The sequence below is a fragment of the Apus apus genome, chromosome 4 (genome assembly GCF_020740795.1).
Source record: "Apus apus isolate bApuApu2 chromosome 4, bApuApu2.pri.cur, whole genome shotgun sequence".
NCBI lineage: Eukaryota > Metazoa > Chordata > Aves > Apodiformes > Apodidae > Apus > Apus apus.
Genome location: NC_067285.1, coordinates 89,148,112 through 89,166,689, shown reverse-complemented (window position 1 = coordinate 89,166,689; position 18,578 = coordinate 89,148,112). Strand labels below are relative to the sequence as shown.

Sequence of the window (18,578 nt, the reverse complement as noted above, 5' to 3'; positions counted from 1 at the left end):
ATACTAACAAACAGTAGCTACATGCTTCAACCTTAACGTGAGGCATTACAAAAGGGCTTACTTTTACAAAGCATTAAAAATTATTTCTTTTTTTAAAATCACACAAGAATTCTCTGACTGTTGGTTCTGCCAACATAAGATTCACGGCATGATTTCTTTCTACTGGTAGTGTAAAACAGGAATCCTCAGCTCAGAAACACCATGGGAGCTGGTAAAAGTAACAGTTCTGCTTTTCATTGCTCATGTCACTAGTGCAGACTGAAGCTGGCTACTGAGTTACAGGTTTGAAGAGGTGTTCTGAGAGCAGCAGAAAGACAGTGGCATCTTACAGACATAACTACCTACACAGAGTACATAAAATGTGTGTGAAAAAGAGAACTTCAGGGAAAAGAGGAAGAAAGACCAACACCTCACAAAAAAAAAATAAATCAGCAGAGACTTAAAAAACCCCACAAGCAAACATGTAGATAACGTAGTAGATGCTGATTTTTCATGTACATGCCTACTGATACTGTAGATAAAACTCCATGTACGGAGAGAAGCTTTCAAAATACACTCTGAGAGGACCAAAATTAAATTATTCTGCATCAGCACTAATAAAAGTACAAAAGAAAGGCCTCATCTGCAGAAATCACAGCAAAGGAGATGCATTCACTTGAGGTGAAATGATGATCATAAAAAGATTCACAATTAAGTTTAATCTTTCCTGCCCAAACTCATTGTCTTTACTAACGTGGATTTATATAAGACAATTCATACTATCTTTCCTGAATTATGCCAGCACATATTCTGTAAGATAAAACTCCTGCAATCATTTGTAAAAATCTCACCATTTTTACACAAGATCATTTATTGCACCTTATCGGCATCAGTTCTTGGAATAATCAGCTTTCATTGCATTTTGCAATAGAACCAGAAGATCTACGCAAGACAAGTTTTCCAAAGAAAACACAACTGTAAAATAAAACTTTTCAGAAGGAATTAAACTGGCTGGTTTAATTAAATAGGGTTTTTGAGTTAAATCCTTAACAACATGAAAAAAAGCATAAATAGAAGTCTTTGATAAAGTGAAAAAGAAAGAAAAAAAAAAAGAAAAGGATTTGTAATTGTACAACTTCCCATTAATTAATCAGATGGCTTCTTTAATTGTGCTGTTTGGAAGAAGAAATTGCATATCTTTTTATAGAACATCAGAATAAAAGCCCTATTTATCAATTTAGAATCCTTGCATCTAAGTATATTAAATTTAATCCTCCCTTTTTTTAATAGAAATCTCTTATCTAGTTTGGTTTTATAGCCACAATGTGCTGAAGCATGTTTAAAGAATTCTGTGTGAAAAGATGCTTGTTTTTCAACTACTTAGAAATAAAAAGCATGCTTTAAGAACACAGTAAAACACAACTGAAGAGTGCTTTGAGGATTATATTGCAAATTTTATAGTCCAAACTCCAGCTATTTATTCAATATGTGTCATAGTTTCTATCTCATCATTATTCTACATTTTAAATTGTCATATGCACTGAAAATCTCAAGGCATCAAGCAGATTATTGGCTCATGTGTGAACCAATTCTGGAAAGTCTTGTAACTCCGTTCAACGGAGTATACTTGCAAACCACTTCAGTGGCTTTTGATCTGCCAGCAGCTGTTCTCTCCCTGGTTTGAACAAGCAGTATTTCCTCCCCTCTTCCTTTTCTCCTTGTTGTGCATGATGAGTGCAGAACTGTTTCAGCTCCATTTCCTAAACGTTGTTGAGACCTTATAGCAACAACAACCTAAAATAGAATTGGCTATGCTGACAGTGGGAAGGCCCCGAAATTCTGCAGCCTCTGTTATTTTAACCCTCATTGCTCAGCTGTAGCCCTTGCCAAAGCCTGTTTCCCATACTTTCCATCATGCCCACATTTGCATCTAATGCTAACTGGAAGGAGGTTTGAGGTTTCCATTTTCCAGTTCTCTTGGCTGTGCTGGATTCCATGAGGATCACAGTGATGGACAAACATGGCAGCACAGGGCAGTACTAACTGTTCACCAAAAGCCTTGTCATCAATACATATCTGACCCACTCAGACAAGCTCACCATATGGAACATAGCAGCTGTCACTGCCCTGGTATTAAGCCATAGCACCCCACAGTGCACCATCCCACAGCAGCACCTGTGCTGACTGACACAGTCACACAAAGGATATGGCTCATAATGGGATTTTTGCATTTCTGTATCTGGGCTTCTGAAATTTCATTTTGGTTCCTGTTTGATCTTAGATAGGTGGTATTCAGCCTTCACCCAGAAAAGACAACTGGTATTATGCTACAATTCTGCTCCAGCCTCCTTTGATGAAATGATCTGAAAGGAGGCTTTGTAATGTTGTTCTTCCGCTTATCCTCTCACAGTCTAGCCTGAGATATTAAGACTAGTGTTCAAATGAATAAGCTACTTAAGGCATTTACCTCAATGTTTTATTAGTTTAACTATTAGCTTTAAATATTTGCATTGGCTTACAACAATAGATTCATCGGAAGTTCCACTATTACTACTACACAAAGCAAAAATTAAAATTATTACTTCTTCCTGGGATATGAGGGGATTCACATCATACAAACACCAACTTGTAAAAGCAGGTTTATTTTACCAGAAAGAAACATGGAAGTAAATGGATATAAAAAAGAGTTACAGTAGAATTTCTTAAGCGGATGTGATTTGGTATATTGACCTAATAATAGGTACTTTTTCTTTTGCAAAGCTAGCAAGACAAAACCCCAGTTAGGTGATGCAGAGCCAAACAAATCCTCCTACCTTCAGTCCATTTACATTATCTCTACTGCTACAGTTTATCTATGGTTCTCTGCCAGGCACTGTTTTCAGAAGCTGTTGCCCAAATAGAACTGCCTCTATGGGGACACATTCCGTGGGCAGCTCTAGAAGCACCAAGGCCTTGGCCTGGCATGGAAGCATGGAAGACTATTTCAAACCATTCTATAGCTTAGGCTTATGTGTGCTCACTTGCATATGAGTGCAATAATCTAAAATTTTTGTTCATTAGCAGTACTTACAAAATTAGTACAAACCCCCCACAGCAAAAAAGAAAAAGAATAAAATAATCAATAGAGTTAATTGTCTTTGAACATCAGCTTTTCTACTTAATAACCGGTCTGTCAAAATTAATGCTACAATTAGAGCACTCTGTATTTATTTTTTTACATTCTTGATTGGCTAAACTTACCGATGGTTTAGATTTTGCCTTCTTTTCTTTTCCTTTGTCCCCTTTTCTGTTGCTGGTAAAGTAATGCAAGGCGCCATATTCCATCAAGGCAGCAAACACAAAAATGAAGCAAACCGAAACAAAAAGGTCCATTGCTGTCACATAGGAAACCTTTGGGAGTGACTTCCTAGCAATTGTGCTCAATGTTGTCATGGTCAGCACTGTTGTAATGCCTATCGGAGGAAGAAAGAAAAGAAGACAGGAAGAGGGGAGTGTATAAGTAATCCAATCATATTGTCACCAAAAAATGCTCAAATTAGCCCTTAATTCATTCATGAGGAATGCAAGAAGCCATCGCCATGGATCCAGCAGTCACTGTATGATCACACAGAAGGCAGTACCTTTCAACTTCAGTTTAAAACCTTCTCATTTTCAACACACACTGAATAAACAATGACCCTGAAAACATCTGTGTAATTTTTTAAACCTGATATAGAACGCATACATAAAACAAACACAATAGACAGGTACAAATAAGCATACAAATTTTATCAACACAAAAAAAGTTCTTTGGTTCTTGAAATACAAAAATATACAAAAAGATACATTCTGAAAAAAGGATGTGTTATTTATGGATAATTTTAAGCTTTCAGAAAACATGAGAAAAAGGAACAATGTTTTCAGTTGTTTGTTTCTGACATCTAGCAGATCAAACTAGATGAACTTTAGGGCCTTCCTGGTCTCATTCTCTAAATTGCTAGGTATTTTTTTCAATACTGTGTCTTAAGTAATAGCAAATGTTTCCTTTGGTTCACTTAAATACAAGTTAATTAAAAGAACAAGCTGGCCTCAACACCGATGCTTTCAGAATCTCAACTATACCACCTTTCAATGTTTTAACATTTAAAAGGTGTTAACACCTTCTTCTTATACTTGATGGTTCAGGGAGATACAAAGCCTTTTTCATAATAGTCCAAAATTCAGATGTGACCTTTACTTTGGAAAGCAACACTTGAACACAAATAATTTGTTATTTACAGGAACAGGCTTATTGCAAGAAATATATAACACCAGTCTGTTTACGGCTTTCAAATCTAAGCATGGAATCAGGGGTCACTAAGGACTCATTCAGCAGGAGGAAAGTGATGGTGATTTTGCAAAAGATTTACCAGTGAAATTACATGCCTAAAAGGACAAACAGATAACCACAGCTTTTCAAAAGTGCTTCACTCCCACTAGATGCTCTTGAAAATCAATTAGGCATTTATCTGCATAATTAAATATCTAAATACCTTTAATCATCTCAAACCTTTTGCTTTGCAAAACCACAATCTGCCAGGATCTTTCAACATATGCAGAAGAAAAAGGCCCAAGCCTTTTCAGTGCACCAGAACGCAGCACAGCCTCCAGATGGGAGGTGATGCCCACCACTGTCCTTACTGATTTCTGTCCAGAGAGGACAAAAGGATACATGGACTTTCCCAGTCCTCTTCACTACGCGAAAAGCGTACAGGGAGCTGTCACAGGGAACAAACCTTCCACAGCATCATGACCACTTGCCACAATGGACCTTGCTTAGTTTTGGTTTCCTTGCTTAATTTCTCAGTCTTCTTGAATAAAATTATGTCTATTTGATTAGTATTCTCTTTGTTCTTCACCAGAGCATCTGCCTGTGAGAAAAGTCATCCTACAATCTCTCAAACGATGGCTTCTGCACATGCACATAAAAGGAGTTCAGAGTTAACTGCAAGCTGCTTTAAATATGATCTTGCAAACATCTGTAGTATATTTCAAGAAGATGAAGCATAGTACTGTTGAAGTGGAAGCATGAAAACTCAAGCTTAACCATGAGATCATAGAATCATAGAATCATAGAATCCTAGGGGTTGGAAGGGACCTCGAAAGATCATCTAGTCCAACCCCCCTGCCAGAGCAGGGTCACCTAGAGCACATCACACAGGAACGCGTCCAGGCGGGTCTTGAATGTCTCCAGTGAAGAAGACTCCACAACCTCTCTGGGCAGCCTGTTCCAGTGCTCTGTCACGCTCACAGTAAAAAAAAAAATTCTGATATTCACCTTAAACCTCCTATGCTCCAATTTGTATCCATTACTCCTTGTCCTATCACTGGTCATCACTGAAAAAAGCTTAACTCCATCTTCCTGACACTCACCCTTTATGTATTTGTAAACATTGATGAGGTCACCCCTCAGTCTCCTTTTCTCCAAACTAAAGAGACCCAGCTCTCTCAGCCTTTCCTCATAAGGGAGATGTTCCACTCCCTTAATCATCTTTGTGGCTCTGCACTGGACTCTTTCCAGCAGTTCCCTGTCCTTCCTGAACTGAGGGGCCCAGAACTGGACACAATACTCCAGATGCGGCCTCACCAATGCAGAATAGAGGGGGAGGAGAACCTCTCTTGATCTACTAACCACACCCTTTCTAATGCACCCCAGGATGCCATTGGCCTTCTTAGCCACAAGGGCACACTGCTGGCTCATGGTCATCCTCCTGTCTACTAGAACCCCCAGGTCCCTTTCACCTACACTGCTCTCCAGCAGGTCAGCCCCCAACCTGTACTGGTGCATGACATTTTTCTTCCCCAAATGCAAAACTCTACACTTGCCCTTGTTGAACTTCATCAGGTTTTTCCCCGCCCAAGTCTCCAGCCTGTCTAGGCCTGTCTAGATCAAAGGCAAATTTGCGAGGTTCGTGGCATAGAAAAAGTGTGCTGTAAAAAGAACAAACTGGATGCAGAACTAGTATGATACCAATACAATAGTTTTTTTCTTGTTATAGCTAGTGTATTTCCAGATGACACCCAGAGTGATGTCCAATAAATACTCAAAGAAATCTTACAATAAAATTTTAAATCAAGATTTGAAACTATCAAGAGATCATTTCACTTATTCATTCAAGATTTTATGCTCTCTTCACTAAACTTTGCAGTACTTTTAAATAGCATAAAGATACAAGACTCAGATTTTCTTCCCTTGCCTTTTCATTAAGCTACTGAGCGATGCTAATTTTTGCTTACTTTCTGTCTTAACTTATGAAACTTGCAGGCTTGCCTGCACAGCAGTTCAGCTTCAGTAGAAAAGGCTGGGTGTTAAAATACAGACTCACCTTTCTGGTAGGAAATACTCCTAGAACATGGGAATATTGTGTTCACAATCCTCTAAGTTGGTGAGGGAAATTAACTCACATCTCTCACTTCCTAAGATACACGCTCAGCTCTTGATGTTTCCCCCAAAACAGGTCATACTACTGTCACTAGTTTTACTAAAAGCATCTGTGACTGCTAAGCTCCAAGTTGCTAATGTCAACCTGTGTGCTCCATGCAGCCCCATCTATTGTGCTTTGTGTGCAGACTATAACTCTTCTCCAAGGCAGCACAACAATCCTAAGCGGTCAAATGAAGGAGACTGCCACTATCTATGTGAAACGGGTCAGCCAAGATGACACTAACACAGAATTATCTCTGTAGCAGAACTTACAACACACTTCAATACCATCTGTAGTAAAAGCAGGACGGTGAGTCAGTTTTTGTCAGTTATATGCTGAACTCTTTGAAATGCAACTTTGCATATTTTCTGTCTTATCCTGGAGTTAAAAGAACAACTGAATCCTTTCTATTATTAAAAAAAAAACAACAAAAGCAACAACAAAAACCTCAAATACAACAGAAAACTCAAAAAAAAAAAAAAAGAAAGAAACAAAAAAAACAGATCTTCACAGTTTTTTCCTGTGTAGCAATGGCAGCTTTTGTTCCATGATGCCAAGTTAAGTTTAATCATACTTGTCAGACTAATGATTGTCCTATTGCATCCCTAGAGAGGAAAAAAGAGCATAAAGGAGAAAAAAAAATCTATTTATTTGATCAACAGAAGATCTACAAGGCTTGGACCAGGATTTTCAAATTTCCATTCTCAACACTCTCTCCTTAAGCCCTGCTGTTCAACCACAGCAGGATCTTCCTACCCTTAATCTTGTAGTTCAAGAGAAAGGATGGCCAATGGTCATAATCTGAAGGGGAATAAATCGTGGTTAATTTACCCTCTGCTGCAGATTTGTATTGCTGGGGACTACCAGACCTTTCAAGGTTGAAAAAAAACATTCTTACCCAGAGAAGTCCTTGCAGGAACTGCATCCTTATTGATCCAAAATGATACCCATGAAAGAACAACAGTGAGTATACAAGGAATGTATGTCTGAATAGTAAAATATCCCATACGTCTGCTGAGATCAAAGAAGATTGTCATAATAATATAATCACCTATAAATTAAAAAAAGAAAAAATACTTATATTACACTGAAAATGGTTTTAGGTTGTATCTTTGTCTGTTAGTCTTGTTCTACATAAATATGACATTAAATAAAACCTAGCACTTTGCCCTACCAGACAAGGTATGAGAAATTTCAGTTGTGTTTCGCAGCCCTACAAAAGCAAACTGATACAATCTCCAGTATTTTGGATCTGCCACTTCAACAGAAGTTTTCTTCCACTTGTATTCAATTTCATTTCTGGGATATCCATCTAGAATAAAACAGAGCAAATTAGGTGTTCAGTCAAAGTACATACCAAAGCATGTTTTGTCACCTCTAGAGTTGTTTATGAACTAAACTAGGGCCAGACACTAAGTGCATCAGAGAGAGTCAGTCTATAGTCCACCTGATACACTTAAAATTTAACTCCAAAATATCTAGCCTCAAGTTTAAGCTTAGCTGAATGTACGATTGATCAAAAACTGTGTATACAAATGTTTACACAATATTCTGGAACTCAGATATGAAAAACTGTGTCAGAATCATCCACAAATGTAATATACACTCAAAAATAGCTTAAAAGTACAGACACCTTTTAGTACATAATTTGATAAAATTCCTATTGATGCTTATTGAAAATTTGTGTATTATTCCCAGAATGGATTTTTGTGGCCTGATTCACTGTCCAGTACTTCAGCTTTAAGGAAGTGCAACTTTCTTGATTTTCATGTGCCTCACATGTTGCCCAACATTATCTTGCTGCAAGGCAGAAATGAAATTAAGCAAACGCACTTGTGTGGCACAACTATTTAAACAATGGAGCTACCAAAGTACATTTAGCTGGAAGCACTCAAGAAGGAAGTATTAAATGAAAACATTAATTTAAAAGTTATCTGAAGTTTTATTTCCTTTTCTATCAGGTTTCACATTTAGGAGTAAGTCATATAGTTATGTTCAGGTGGTTTGGGTTTCTTTTGCCACTAATAGTACAATTCCCTAAGGAACTTTTTTTTTTGTTTTAAAAATATATAATTTATATTTATATTAAAGACATGAAGCCTGAAAGTTGTTTTTCTTGCTCACATGAATAAGTCCCACTAAAAGGAGAAGGATGTCTTACAGTGATTAAGCATTTACAGGAACAGGTTGAAGAAGACAGATCTTATTTTTCCTCTTCAGTATACCACATGGAACTAATTAAAAGCTGGTAAGTCTGGCAGGCATAAAAAATAAAGTTCTTCCAAGGCAATAGACTTTGATTAACTTGAATGGGCACTGAGTAACACTCTGAACCGTAAGATTGTTTTTAAAGTTGCACTTAAATGAAAAGCATGCAGTTCAACTCATTCATTACTGCATTTACAAATGCAGTAAATAATGCAATATATCTAATAAAAACATAAACAGGTCAATTCTCTCCTTCACTACTAGACTTTAAAAAGTAGACACTTGCTCTCTTGCAGCCAGACTTTAAGAAAATTTAAAGCCTGTATGTAAAGAGGAAAAAAACCAATGTATTTTACTACCTACAGCTTGAAAATTCCAGCGGACAGGAGTGCTCATCCATAGGAAAGTTATGAAGCTGAAGATAACATTCAGCATTAATTGTCAGCCTAATTAGAAAAGGAAGGGGGGGGAGGGAAACAAACAAACCACAGAAAAAAATATTATATTCAAGCTTCCAGACACTTCAGACTAGATAGTAAAGAACATGCACAGAAATCATTTTTGCCAATTAAAGGATGGTATGTGCAAAAAAAAAATTAAGCATCACCGAGAAAGAACAAAAGCTATCATCATATGCAACCTGAGGACCTGTGTGGTTTCAACTGGCACTTCAAGCCTTCTTAAAAATTGCGTTTGATCTCAGGGGGGCATCTTTCAGGTCTCCACCAGAAACAGGGGATAAAAGGGAGGAACTGAAGGCATGGCAAGAAGAGGAGTTTTTGATAGCAAATAAAGTTTCTGAAGAATGCATTTGTCTAGTCAAATTGTATTTGGCATCTTTGTGTTGGGTGGCTATAGACATGAGAGAGAAAGCGGGGACATTCTTGGAAATACTCTATACTCATGGAAGCAGCTCTTAAGACAGAAACATGGATATTCTACTGGACTTGATCTTCTACTTATGTAATGTCTATGGCATTCAGTTAATTCATGCAATTAATACAAATTTTAGAAGTAGTTTAGGAGTCTTAATGATATCGACTGGATCACTTGCTGCTTTTGAAACTACTACTACAGATTTCTGAAGAGCTTCCAAACAAGCAGTGCAAAGTTCAGTTCTGCTAACTTTCACTAGCAACCTAGACTAGGGGGTAGGCTCCAAAATGCCATCTAAGCATTTAAAACAGCTCCTCCTTTGCTCATAAACACTGTGAAGAATGTCAGAATGTCTTCTAAAATCAACTTTGAAATAAACATAATGCTTACATACTTAACCGTACGCAATACTTACATACTAGACAAAAAGGGATGGGAAAAGGAAGATTCTGCCACACAGTGCCAGAAACCTCTGTAAGTTTGAGAACAAAGTATTTATTCTACTGTAAGTGTCACTAGGACCCTTTTAGAAAGTTGTCTTGCCATATACCGGGCTAGGGTTTGGGGGGGGTAAGGGGAAAGGAATCCTACACACACACACTCAAGTAAACCACTTGCATCACTCTGAAGATGCTTTTCAAATTTGCCAGCTATGGCAGATGCATTTATTGCCTTTGTTTTCCATTTTTCAATCTTTGCAGAGCCAAATACCTAAAGAAAAGGAAAACAAACTAGACTTTTCTGAAAAGCAACACTACGAGATCTGGAATCACTGATGAGTGCAATGGACAGACCAAGAACTACGCTCAGAGGAGACTCAGTAAGCCTGACTAACAGAATTAACACATCTGCTCCCTGCATTAGCACAAAGGAAAGAGTGGTGGTACAGGGGAGCTCATGAACCTGGTGCACTGTCAGATCCTATTACTGTTCCTGCAATAACCAACATATGAACCTCTCAATGTTATTCCACTTAAGCCACATTCAGGCTATATCCTCATGCACACAGCAGTCTGCACGTTGCAGTGCTGCATGAATACCTGTTGTTATATTACTGGCTCACTGCACTTTATAGCTCAGACTCCAGCACAATAATTCTAACCTGTTGCTCTGGGAGAGCTCACAAGATTATTTTGGTTGTGTTTGTTTGTTTCTTTGTGTTACTTAGACCCTGTTTAAAAGAAATAATACATTGGAACGGAATGGCTAATGGAAGGGTAAAGTCCAAGTATGACTATAGAATTGTTAGCTGCAAAAAGAAAAAGAAAAAATTAGTATGTCAACAGAAGAGGCTCTCTAGAAATGTCTATAAACACCAGCATAATGAACTGTTAAAAGTGCTCTCCAGAGATGTTTCTGTGTCCTCAAATAAAGCATATTAAGAAAAAAGTCGGTGAAGAGAATTCTTTTAAAACATTCTAACTGTTTTTACTTCTGATACAGATGACTATTCTGAATTGTCCATATACAACACAACTAGTGTGCATATGAAAACAGCATAGATGTCTGGAAAGAAAGTAATTAAAAATTGCTCCTTATTGTTTAAAATAAATAAGTTAACTCTCAAGAGCAGAATTAGATTTATGGAATCCTCTGTATGGACTGCTTCTTGATTAGCTCCTAATTTATTGCAAGATTTCTTAGGCATACGTAAAAAATAAAACTGAGAAATTACCCTATATGATTTCTGTAGAGTACAGCCTCTCAAAAACTGTTTGAAAAGTGACTCAAAGATCAGTGCAGATAGCTTAGATGGCAAGCTTAAAATCAGCCCAAGTATCTCCCATCTGCCAAGAACTGTCACCAACATGTTTGCTTATGCCTAATTTGGATGAATTGGTTTGTTTAAATAGTTTGCAAGGGTAAACATGTTAGAAAGTACATGCAGGGGCCTTAGCTTTAATAAAACTTTTATGATTTTTATTATTTGACACAATTTAGATTTCTCCTGTAGCATATTATTTGGTGGAAATTAGATACTGAACTATTTAGGAAATAAAGTCTTCAAAACAATTTATGACTAGATCTGCAACATGCTTTGTTTTTTTCTACCCAGTTAATAAAAACCCACCTTAGAGTGTATAGCACTCTTCCATCACTCCAGATTCGAAGCAAACGATTTGGAGTTGTAATCCAGTGAGCATCAGATTTCCTTGAGTTCCGGAAGAAAGTGTCTGGAATCCAAATTTTTCCAACCATATTGCTATTAAGCATAAGCACCTTCATTGAGCTGTTAAATTTTAGACGACTGTCATACCATGTCTGGGCAAAAATTATATCTATAGTGTATTCCTAAAAACAGAGAAACAATCACAACTATGTATGTTTACCAAAGTCTGCAAGCCAACAATTTTTAATTCATATATAAATCCACAGCCACTTCTATTTTCTTTTGTAAGGCAATTTGTATAGCACACAGCAGCCTGAGAAACCCAAACTGAGAAATCCCAAAGTAAGAAATTACAGGCACAAAACCATCTGTCCCTACTTCCTCTCCCCTAACACACATTGATTAGCTTAGGAAGAGGAGACGTGATGGGAGCTTGCTATAACTTGGAGGTCCCTGCACTGTGCAACCACATCTGGCAGACCTAGACATAATTTTAAGGGCAACGTTAATACTTCAAGGCTAGACTATATTCATTAAGACAGAGATTCCACATCTCTTGAGAAGCAAACAAAATAAACTTCCTATGTTTTCCTCCAAACTTTACAACATGCAATGTAAGATCCTTGAAGAGATTTCAGCTTTGAAAAATCCATTAACATGCAGGAAGTAAATATCACAGTTTGCAGAACTACCTGAAACTATCTGCCTCATAGATCTACTTGCGAACACACGAAAGTATACATCATCATAATCCCAGAGGAAATTTTTACTTACTAAAGCCTAAAGAAAGCTCCTCTTTGTGAAAGAATGTCAAAGTCCTCAGTAGACTTATGGCCAGAAAACAAAAGTAAAAAATAAAATAGATAGATGGAAAACCCACAGCCTTTTAATGAGACAATTCCTGACACAGTAAAACTTGAGGGAGGATAAATATTACAGATGCGACGAAATACTGTTTTTCAAATAATCCAGCCAGTTGTTCCTGCACTCCTGCACAAAGGAGCAAAGCAGCAGTCTCTTCTCTGTTGTATTTGTCACAGCTCCAGACCACGGCTCTGACTTTAAGGGCAACAGCCTCTCTAGTTGATGGCAGATGTGATCTTTCCTGCATGGCTGCCCAGCGAGGGCTCCAAGGAGCAACTCAGCAGCTCCTCTGCAAGGAAAAAGAGCTGGAAACCAAACATAGGCATTTGATGTCAGTTGTTCACCTCTTAGTTATGGGATCAGTGGGAAGAGGAAAGAGAAAAGAAGACAGTGGTTCAAACCCTTGCTTGAACCAGAGGTCACTACTAGTTTACTTGGTCAATAAATATGCATGGTGCAGACCGTGAATTCTGTTTTCAAATAATGTAACAGTGAAGGCTTTGCTGGTTGGAGTGGGGGTTTTTGTTAATTTTACTTTTAAATAATCACAGCAGCCAACTGTGTGAGTTAGAGAAGCCTCACTCATTTCTGCAACTAATACCACCCATCTCCCAGGAAAGTCTGTGAAATGTGGCAGTTGATTCTTGAGAAGCACCCAGGCAGATATTCCAGGACTACTTAAATCTCTGTCCATTTTCCCACCTCTTCAGGCAGGAGAATTATAGGTTCAGGAAAAATATAAACTAGAGGGATGCTTGTCCTTGCTCTGTGATGCATGGCAGAAGAGGATTGTGCTAACTCAGTGTCTCTCAAAGGTTATGAGTAACCAGTGTATGAGGCAAACAGTGAAGGGACAGAGGGAACGAAAGGACTAATCAAAAATGCATTTTAAAGATGACTGCCCTAAAATTGCTTATGCCTTGAGAGGCACTGCCATTAGGGGAAGATTCTGCAGGTCAAAACAAGACCTTGATTATTTTGCTTCTGTAAATAACATTCAAGAAATACATGAAAATCCAGGGCTTGTTTAATCTTAATATTCAGCTTTCTGTGCTCTTCTATAGCGGTTACAACTAGAAAGGAAAATGGTGTTGCTGTAATGTAAATGAGAGCCCAAGGCAGTGCACTGGAGAAGTGTTTTAATGGGATTAAATGAAACAGAATGAACAAAGATTTACATGCTGCCTTTACAGTACAGATAGGATTAAAAAAGAAGTCAGTCAGTGAAATCAACAGACACAACCAAATGTATGAAACGAGCAGGCTGCCTGAGTTTGAAGGTGCTACTCTGAGCAGCCACTTTACAGTAACACTGCATTGTTGGAGAAAAAGAAATTTATCAGTGTCATTACAGTCAAATGCACCCAAAATAAGGAAACTCTCAGGTTGCCATAGAATACCAACCACCCTGAAAATTAAGATTAAAAAAAAAAGAGCAGCTAACAGGTTATTTTTAACACACAAAGCAAAGGAACAGCCTCAATGAACCCAGATGCTTTCATTCTCTTACCTCTCAGCATTAAATGTGCAAGTTTTTATCATACCCATGTATTACAAGAGTTGTTTAAAGAACTTTTTTTGGGGGGAAAAAAAAAAGAGAAACTTTATTAAAATCCTTCATTATATATTTATCACAGTTCCAAAAGGATCTAATACATAATAGTTTAATGTAATAAAATTAGTAACTACTTGTTTCCAAGCATCTTGATGAATGTGTAGCAAGAGATTCAATTGCTAGCTTCCTATAATATACCCAATGTACCTATACTATCTTTCACTCAAATTAACTTTGGTGCAACGTCTAAGCACACACATGTACTCCCATTGCAGAGGTGAAAAGCATGTGAGAATGGGACTCAGATATATTTATCTTAGCCTCCTTTCTGAATGCAAATTTCCCACAAAAGAGGCCAGGTGGTCCAAATAGATCCCAAGCAGTCACCAAGCACAAACATGTAGGATGATCAGACAACTAAGAGTCTGCCATCATGCAGCTGTGACGGTTTGGACACTTGAGAGCAATAACCTGACAGGAAAACCATGCTAGGGGGATTATCAAGAAAGTTGGATTCTTTCAGAAAAAAAGTAGTTTTGAAATAAGCCTGAAATTTTCAGATTTTATGGATTCATACACTGAATTCCCTTAAACTTGCATCTCCTGAAAAATATTTCATGTTTTCATTTCCTTTTAAGAAGGGGAAATTTGTTGAAAATTAGGTAGAAAAATCACTATATTGTCTTTTCTGGGGATACTTTTTTTCCAAAACTAGATTAATAAAGCACTATCTTTGTTTAGATATCACATGAGTAAGCATAACAGCAGCCAGATTTATTTAATATTCTTTTAGTGCAACAAATGTTTCTGAGCAACTATTGTCTTCCTTGTTTTCTTACAAGAAGTTAAAATCAACGCTCTTATCACCACTTTTATTAGTCTTTCACAAAACTCACCATATAATGCCACAGTGTAACCATAAAAATCAGTTTACTACTCTCTCTTTCAAATAAAACTGATGATAAAATAGTCATGCAGAATGTAATGTGCTAGTCACAGCCATAGCAAAATGCATGTCTGTTCATATTTAGTTTAAAAGCATTCAATAACCATGGCACACGTTAGCTCATATTTGGCACTTGGTTAGATCTCCAAACTCTTTCTTTGCACAGCTGGCATAAAGAGCCCACCTGTCTAATTATTTACAGGTAACTGCAATCTTCCTCCATCTCTTTCTTCTCTAAAAGATCATAGCAAACTCCAAAGGCTGGGAACACAGTGACTAAACAGAGATTACCATTACAGGCCAGGCAGTGAACAAACCGTGAATACTGACAAGCAGGTGTATAGTCTAAGAGAAAAGCATTTAATAAATAAAAGCAATTCCTTCAAATAAAGTAGGAACAGCTACTCTGAGGGAATAAATTGAATCTTCAACATCAGTTTCATTGTCATGAACAGTTCAATTACAGTCAGACATGAAGATGTGCCGGTCGATTTTTTTTAATTGGAAAGCTGTGAAAGAAAGGGAGGCAGACACTATTGTTTCTCAGTTAAAAATGGCATCACATGAATTCCAACACAGTATCAATAAGGACAGAAAAAAAACCTAACAAGCCAAAAAACACATTTTTCTTGCATATTTTGTCTGGCAGTCTCACAACTACTTTGACATTCCACAGTAAAGTGTGGAGAAGTGAAACAATGAACAGATAAATTGTTGGCTGGATTATGTAAACTGCCAACACATTTTGTTTGAGAACAGGAAAAAAAGTGGCCTAGTTTTCTGAGGTCAAACACAAAAGCAGTGAAAAGTCCCCAAACCAAAACCAGAGCTAAAAGACTGTGCCAAACACACGATGCAATACAGTTCATTACCAGTGAATTTCAGAGAAAAATTAATTAAAAAAATACTCCATCATTTCACCTTTGCTCACCTTTTTCTTCCAGATACAAAATTTCACCTGAAGGGCACCTGGAGTTTTCTGGAGTGGAACAAGCTAATCCAGAAATCTGTTTCATAGGGAGCCTCTGAACTCAGTTCAATTACGAAGTGTGACATGACTCCCCATTATTCAGTTTTCTGAGCTTCAGTATATATTCCCCATGTTTCTTCATTTTAACCAGCTTTCCAATTCCTTAAACCGGAGCACAATGTAAGAGAGGCAAGGAATACTTCAGAAAAAACAATATGAAGGGGAAACTAGAGAAAGCATCCTACCAACCTATATGTTTTGACATTAAGATATGTGATTTATTATCAAAGACTCAGTTTAGTATGCTAATTAAGAGGTTTAACCAACAAAGGAAGTCATAGGCAAAACTGGCAACCACATGCTTTCCTAAGAGGAAAAAAAAAAAAAAAGCACCAAATCAAGCACTAGCCAATTTATCTTCATCATGTCACTGTGCTGCCAATAAACACTCGTGACCTTTACCTCTTCCTTCACTCAAACATCTCTGGACTTCAATAAGGGGATATTAAGTAATTTATAAAAATACTTAACCTATCTTTGATGTATAACTAGTCTTAAGAAAATGTTTAAAATGTGGTTCCTCTCCCTGCTGGGTTATTTAAAAGCCCTTGAAACAGGATTTTTCAGCTGCTTCACAGCCAACAGTGGTTTCAGAGTTTGATGTCCATGGCTGGAACTGAAGCAAAATTATCATTTCTTCATTTGGTAAACCATTTTAGTTTGCTCACTAGAGCAACCTAAACCAAATGACCTTAGGGTTAGATAAAAAAGATCTAAAAAATCACAATGATTCTGACATGTACCTGTAATATAATGTTAATGACACTGCAGCTGTGGAAGAGGTGAGTGAGGCTGCAGGAAATACACTGGACAGAAGTGCACAGCATCTGCTCCCAGAGACTTCTGACCAGTCAGGTTGTTATAATTGTACAGATAATCACACTGGAGGATGCTATGAGAACATACGCACAGGGTAAGTGGAAATATGACAAATCACAGCAACAGAAAGTGAGGGAGTACAGTGAGCTCTACACAGTCACCATACAGAAAAAATCGATCACTTTTCACATAATGATTTGGCATTTGTGCTTATCCAGTTCTTGTTTTGAACATGCAAAGTGACAGATGCAAACAACCATATGAAAAACAGACAAGATTTACTTCAATGCTTTGTAAATTAGAAACTTTAATTAAATCTTCACAATGGTGAAAAGATTAGCTAGAAAAGTAAGTAAAGCACTTCAGTAAAATCTCTGCTTTTATTTGATCAGCTTAGATTTTGGCCATTTGAAGAGAGGACAGGGAGAGGAAGTAGATTATATATATATATAAATAATCTGTATGCATTCCCACACTGAAAATCATACAAGAAGTTTTTATTTGCTTTTCAATTGAAACTAATAGTTCAGCTTCTGACACTCATAAATGAACACTAAACTACAGAAAGATGCAGAGAAAATAATTCAGAACAAAAAATGAAAAAGAAAAAAAAAGAAAAAGAGACAGAAGTGCATCACATATATTAAAAAAAAACACAGAAGTAAATACTAATATAGGTTAAGGGTTTTTCTTTGAGGTTGTCAATAGTGATTTATCAACTCTACTAGGTATACTTTCTAAATTCAGCAGCTACATCTACCTTCCAGTAACTAGAGACTCAAGCAGTCAAAATTGGTCCCACATAAAACTTTAGCGACAAAGCTGCACATTACTCAAGAATACATGGTCTTCTACAGTTCCTTTTTATAAATAAGCTATAAAGTCACAAATGCAATATTTCATCATTCAGTATGATATAACCATTTTTAAAGCTAGAGTAATTGCACAGTTACAGCTTGGTCTTTTATTTCCATGGTTTTCCTGCCATGCTTCCATGGCATGAAACACTGATGGCAAGGAGATGTATCTGGGTTTGGTTTCTATCCTGCAATTATTGTAAGATATATGATGCTACATGAAATACAGCACTCCTGTCAGTTTAGCTTTCTGGTTGATGAGGCATTTATGCAATTCCAAATATCAGTCATCTGCTACCCTGAAGATATAAGAGCATGAACAACTGTTCAGAAGTTCCTAAAAGAGCCTCTATTTATTTACTGGTCTTGCAGGCATAACCCTTTGTGGGGATAAGCCTCTACAATAGAGACACCACTGCTATTAAAACAGGTGAAATCTCATGCAGCACTTACTATATGCCAGTGAATGACAAACTCTCAAATTATCAAAGAGTGTTTTAGATGTGCATTCTCCACAGTGGCTGAAATAGCCATCCAGAATGTGTAAGATTTGATGAAATATAAAATCATACAATGGAATAAAAATAATGAAGGCCAAGATGAACAGGCAGGGCAGTCACATTCACTTAGCAGCAACAGCAAACTGCAGTTCTTAATAGCTATTTTGTCAGTGCTGTCACCCCTACTAACAAGGCAGTACAGGAGTGGGCTTCCTTGGCAAACAGCTTGGAGCTGCTGCTGCTGGAAAGGGCATCCAGACCATTTCCCTGCTTTGTTAAGTGAACTTCCCATTGCATGCACTGTGAGAAGAAAAATTCTGTTCCTGCAGCTGTCCAGCTTTTAACAGAGGACAAGGTTTTTTAGTGTCAGCACATGTCGTGGCACCAGCCA

At 37.4% G+C, this 18,578-nt stretch overlaps 1 protein-coding gene across 1 annotated transcript in view; it reads right to left on the bottom strand.

Annotated features, from left to right (window-relative positions):
- Positions 1-18,578, bottom strand: part of GABRG1 (gamma-aminobutyric acid type A receptor subunit gamma1) — a 57,560-nt gene that overhangs the window by 5,614 nt on the left and 33,368 nt on the right. Inside the window, exons 4-8 of the mRNA XM_051618296.1 lie at positions 11,578-11,798; positions 8,994-9,076; positions 7,597-7,734; positions 7,321-7,473; positions 3,220-3,431 (exon numbers count right to left, since the gene is read on the bottom strand). Coding sequence (XP_051474256.1) covers positions 3,220-3,431; positions 7,321-7,473; positions 7,597-7,734; positions 8,994-9,076; positions 11,578-11,798 — 807 coding nt within the window. The remainder of the gene's footprint in view (positions 1-3,219; positions 3,432-7,320; positions 7,474-7,596; positions 7,735-8,993; positions 9,077-11,577; positions 11,799-18,578) is intronic.